Genomic DNA, 6,000 nt, shown 5'->3' on the forward strand with positions numbered 1-6,000 from the left:
GCTCCATCCGCCCCACCATCTCAGCGTTCATGAGCTGCGCCTGGTACATTGAGGTATGTAGAAAAAACATTTAAACCTGTGTCTATGGCTGAATCGCTGATTCTCCAAATCAGCATCGAATCTTCCAATTCGGCGTAATTGAATTGGGAAAGTGATCCAAATCAACAAATTGAATCACTTTCCCCAGTTCAGGACAAATCCAAATTGAATAGGGCCAGTTTCGCACACCCCTACTGCTTCTTATACCATAAACAGAGAGAAGGGGGTATAGCCTAAGAATTACAAATAGCGAGGAAAAAAAAAAAAAAAGACCCAAAGCAGCATTATAAACAATCAGTATTTCTGTTCAGACAAACGTTTTGGCTGCTTGCAGACGTAAAAATAACCCCCACAAAAACGAAAGTAGTGCTTTACTTTCAGCTTGGTGTGCTCCTGCACTGAGTGCAGCACGCACCCAGAAGAAGCATCGTGTTAGTTGGACCTGGCTTGCCCAAAATCTGTATAGACTGGGCACTTCAGTGGGGCTTTTTGACACTTACCTAAAAACTAACTGAACTGGCTATTAGATAGATACAGGTGCCAAAAAGCCCCACTGACACACCCAATCTATACAGATGTTGCAGAACCAGGCCGACATAATGCACTACCTCTTTCAGTAAAGTGTTGTTTTGTTCTGTTTTTTGTACATCTGTCAGCGCCCTTAAACTTAATTAGCAAAACTAATCTATAAAATGACAGTGTATTAGAAAATATGCAAGTAGGTACCTAATACTGTACATTAATCCATTAATCTTACAAAATAATTTATAGGGGAAGAAGTAAAAGACAAAAATGTATACACCTAATTTAAAACAAAATGACTTACTTGTCCACTTTCCCTTCTGTGCTGTTTATAAGGTTCATTAGCTTATTTTGTGCATCTTCCAACATTTCTTTTCTGATCTCACCTAGAGAATGAATGGCATTTCACTGTAAATTAACTAAAATAAATTATTTTGACATCAGAAACACTCTAAAAAATTGGTGATAGACAGATTTGCATTTTTAAATAAAATGCAGCGGGCAAAAAAAATCATTGTTTGTAAATGTATTTAGAAAGTGTCCACACACAACTATTTAATATTTTAATTTATGAGCTAAAACGTATAGCACAATGCATTAGCATTCTGTCTAAAGCACAGACAGCAGGATATAAATCAGCTGAATGAGGTTTGGTAAACTATTCAGCTGTGTTCAGAACTGGAAAAGGTCTCCTGGGTCATCAAGTCCAGTCCCCAGCAATTGTAGGCGACTACATTATAAGCCTTATACAAAATAAACAAGCTCCATCTTAAATAGTGTGGCTGTTTTCCCCTTTCTATGCATTTTAAAAGACAGCTCAGAGGCTTAGAAGTCTTATTTAATTTCCAGCCCAAGTTTATTCATGGCCAGTCATACTAAAATGGAAATTGAGATCTTCCAATTCATGAGCAGAACCTATCCCAAGGGTCTGGGGAAGAAGTCACAGGTGGACCTCAAGGGAACTTGGAAATACTGTACTTTTTGAGCCACTTTCCCACACTGGGAAATTACAGGGTCAGTTTGTTCATGTGAATACTTCATCTATTTTATTCTAGTTTATTAATACATCTAAGCTCTTATACACCCTTTTTCTCTTGGGGTTTTGTTTATTAAAATAGTATTGCAGTTTAATAACAACCTATCTTTAACAAATCTCTCTGACTCTACAGCTCCCTCTCAAGACTCAACTCATGATATCTGACTCCTAATCCTCTTGCTACCAAACCTTCTACCCCTTCTCCTTGCAAGCCTCTCCCACCAGGCCTCCTGTTGCAAGACCGTTCCCTTGACTGTGGGTCCTGTGTGTCAGAGTGCTGGAACATGCTTAAGCAGACAAGAACTAATGCACTGCTGTATTGTCATTGTACCAGTAATCAAAGTTGCAAAACAGATTTATGCAAGCAACTAACTGAATTAGCAATTTGGAAGCATGAACATTCAGTTTGAAATGGCTAAAATGAAGTCTCTCAGCTACTATGAATATTCTAGGATGCACAACTAAGAGAAATGGTTACTAGAGTCTTTTCATTATATGGTAAAATTCACAAATGACATTAATAAAACAATATTACCTCATTAAAAGACTTTAAAAACGTACCACGTAGACTTCCCATAATCTGGCTCTATAATTTGGCATAGTTCAAGAGGTATTGCATTGCAGTAACATAACTTGGGCATCACAACAAAGTGAAGAGCAAACACTGTGTACACTTGTGCTTACCCAAACCGGCACAACTATTTTATACTCCACTAATGTGGAAAAGGGGTAGGAGGTTAGTTTAAAACAAAGGTGCTCAACCTTTTGGGCCTGCAAAGCAGATCTGACCCATGGTGCCATGTCATCCAGACTGCAGAGTTCCTCACAGGCCTGGAAACTTGGCAGTTGGGGAGCGGTAGCATTGCTTCTGTGCTGTTAAAATTATAGACCCATGCCCTGCATGCTGGATCAGGCACCTGATCCTGGAAGATGGGATGGGGTGCACCCTCAGCAAGTTTGCAGATGACACCAAACTGGGGGGAACAGTAGATACACTGCAGGGCAGGGCTGGATTCAGAGTTATCTAGACAAACTGGAGGACAGAACCAAAAAAAAAATCTCATGAAGTTCCATAATGACAAATGCAAAGTCCTGCGCTTCGGACAGAATAATCCTATGTACCAGTACAGGCTGAGGGCTGACCAATTAAGCAGCAGCTCTGCAGAAAAAGACTTGGGCGTTACAATGGACAATAGGTTGAATAGGAGCAACAGTGTGCCTTTGTTGCTAAGAAGGCTAATGGCCTGCTGGGCTGTATTGGTATGATTGCTACTAGCAGATGCAGGGAAGTGATTATTCCCCTATATTCAGCATTGGTGAGGCCGATTCTGTGGAGTACTGTGTCCAATATACTCCGCTATGATCCCCTAAACAATCATTCTAATATTATAAAAGCCTTGGTCTGTCTGTCTGTCCATAACACTTTATTCGCACTCTGACTGGTTGTCTGAAACAACCAGAGTGTTTTAACAGTGTTCTGGACAGGTGGTGGAGCACTGCCATGATGGCAGGGATGATGGGGACGGGGCGAGGAAGTGAGGCCAGCAGCACTGGCTTTGCCACATCCCCCCAGGCCTGCTCCCTGGAGGCAGTAGTGATGGAGTGGAGGGCAAGGTCAGGGGCCTTGTGCCCACCCCAGCCCTGTTCCTTGGAGACAGCAGCGGCAACAGAGTGGATGGGATATGGAGGTGAAGCCCCGGACCTGAAGGGGGGTGGGGGGAAGTGGGCCTGGCCCCAAAGCAGTGGGGAAGGGACAGGGGGAGTGGGCCTGGTCCCAAAGCGGCAGGGGGATGGAGGGTACAGGCCTGTCCCCACCTGCCCTCCCCCGGTCATTCTTGATGGGCAATTTGCTAGTTTTTATTATATGCCTAGAAAGGATCAATTGAATGATTATTACACATCTACACTCATTTAGAAAAAGTGAATAAAATTGATCCGATTATAAAACACAAATCTCAGAAATATTTTAATTTTCTTCTAAAACAGAATTTCATAGCTGAAAAAGTTTTCAATCATTTACTTTGAGGCTATGAAAAGGGCAAATAATAGAAGAGACCTGAGCCAAAAATCATCATGGACTGCTGTAAACCAGACATTTACAACAGTCTCCAATAATTTGTTAACCATTTATGGCAATTAGAAAACTGCATCTGGTACACATCTTATACTTTTCCATTAATATTGCTTCTGCCAAAAAAATCCATAAAGAAATCCTTCAAAAACCTGGCCAACAAACTGGTGTCTGGGAATGTATTTGGCCCATATTCAATGGGACGTTGTATGTTTTCTTGTGTAAATATTATTGTAGAAATCCGAGTACCATTTCTACAAACAAAATACATCTTTAATTTGTTATAATCACATTCTAAGAAATTAAAATGTAGTTGCCTTTATGTCTCAAGTTTTTAAATTAAATTACTTGCATCACAATGCAGTTTAAAAATATACTAAGATCCAACCTTACCAAGTTTAAACCTACCAACACTCTCCTCCAATAAAACGATATGGGATCAAGTTCATCTGACATGAGTACAGATTCCCCCTCAATCTCGGGGAGGTTTGTCTACTTACACCATAACTGATTTTGGCCGTTGGTGCTTGGAAAGTTTCACTGGGAATGAGTATACTGAAATCAAGCTATACAGGTGGCTCTGCTCAAAAACAAGAGGTAATTGGTTGCGTGTTCACATAGTAGCTTGAGATTTAATTTAAAGAGGTTGTAAAAATTGTCTGTGAACTGAGGGAACACCCTGACCTAGCTCAAGGGAGACAAAAGCTGCAAACACAACTGGAATTCAAGCAAATATTCAGTCAAGTAGCAAAAGCCACAGCTTCACTGAAGAATTTGAACTAAAATAGCTGAGGGTTGCTGAATTACGCTGCACATTTAGTCCCCCCCCTCTCTGACCCCAAATTTTGTGTCTGCTTGTTTTAAAAAAGTTTGTTTCTAGTGAAAAGAATGATTCCCACCTAGTGCAGAGGAGGGGAGAAGGATTTTTAAAATGCAAAGAAATAATTACATCAACGTATCACAGGACTATATAGGTAAGAGCCTTGAGGCTCCTTCCCCTAGCAAATCCCTAGAGCAAAATGGACCTCCTCCCATTGAGGGCAAAGAGAATGATCAAGCAGTAGGATTGCTGGTAACTACAGAAGGCAAGCAAATCTCTGCCCTCTCATCTCCCATTCTCTTCAGCAACTAATTAAATATGGGGATTGTCTAGCTCAGGGGTTCTTAAGCTTTTTCTTCCTAGAAAAAAAAAAAAGGGTGACAAGGTACTTTAAACTAAAGCTTGTTCAATGAGTTTTAGTTAGTGTCACCGTCACCAGTTTTCAGCGCAGGGGTGCTGATACACATGACGCTCCAGATGCTTTAGTTACAGCAGCTCTCAGAGCTGCTCTAATTAAAGCAAAGCGACCCTGCCCATTTGTGGATCACCTGTATAAATGCCCCAAAGTTGGATTTATCTGCAACAGAAAAACTGCTCTATGACTCGTGTACTCTAAAAGAATGAAAACTAAGAGATGGCTTTCTCTAAGGGGTAGCTCACATCTATCCAAGGATGCCTGACTCTTAAAAGGTTGAAAACCACTGTACCACAGCCTCTGAAGAGATGGAAGCAAGGCAGGGAGAAAGAAAAGACTAGAGGTGCACCGATATATTGGGCCATATTGGATTGGCACCAATAAAAGAAAAGTTGACATGATCTGCAATCAGCTTTTTTTGGCCAGTGTAGCTTATAATGTCACCAATAAATGCCACGTGCACGTGTACAGCCGCAGCATGCACGCAACCAGGAATGTAGTCCGGAAGCTTGGAGAGCAGCATCTGGCCAGTAGGTCTGTGGAGGAATGGGGCGTGGGGGAAACTAAGGCCCCCATGGTGAGGGAGTGGGGCTGGGGCTGCCCAGCTGGGGTGGGACCTGCAGGCAGCTTGTCCATGGGATGTGGGAGAGGGGATCGAGTCACCTGCAGGTCCCACCCCGGCTGGGTAGTGCCAACCCCAGTCCCAGCTCCACTCCCTCCCTCACCGTGGGGGCCTTGGTCTGTCCCCCTCAAGCCCCTTCCCTCCCCCATGCCCCTTCCCCCATAGACCTACTGGCCAGATGCTGCTCTCCAAGCTGCAGGGCTACATTCCAGCTCCTGCTGCAGCATGCACCCAGGAGGAGGCATGGAGGGGGGTGGCTCCTGCTGCAGCATGCACCCAAGGGGAGACATGGGGAGGCTTGTGCCCCCCCCCGATTTGTGCACAGGGCGAGGGTAGGTTGCCTGCTGTGGGCTCAGGGCCAGGGGCTGCACTGGCCTCTTCCCAGTGGTGGGGCTGGGCCAGAACTGCCCTCGGAGCAGGCAGAGGCAGCGGGGGGTGGGCTAGTCACCCCAAAATTCACCATAGCCCCCCCCCC

General features: G+C 43.6%; 1 protein-coding gene across 2 annotated transcripts in view; it reads right to left on the reverse strand.

Moving 5' to 3' along the window:
• The window catches only part of TRIP11 (thyroid hormone receptor interactor 11), a 66,441-nt gene that overhangs the window by 9,567 nt on the left and 50,874 nt on the right, over window positions 1–6,000 (reverse strand). For both annotated transcript variants that reach the window (XM_019552426.1, XM_019552425.1), the window contains one exon: window positions 866–947. In XM_019552426.1, coding sequence (XP_019407971.1) covers window positions 866–947 — 82 coding nt within the window. The remainder of the gene's footprint in view (window positions 1–865; window positions 948–6,000) is intronic.

Source organism: Crocodylus porosus, unplaced genomic scaffold (genome assembly GCF_001723895.1).
Source record: "Crocodylus porosus isolate Cpor-Errol unplaced genomic scaffold, CroPor_comp1, whole genome shotgun sequence".
Classification (NCBI taxonomy): Eukaryota; Metazoa; Chordata; order Crocodylia; family Crocodylidae; genus Crocodylus; species Crocodylus porosus.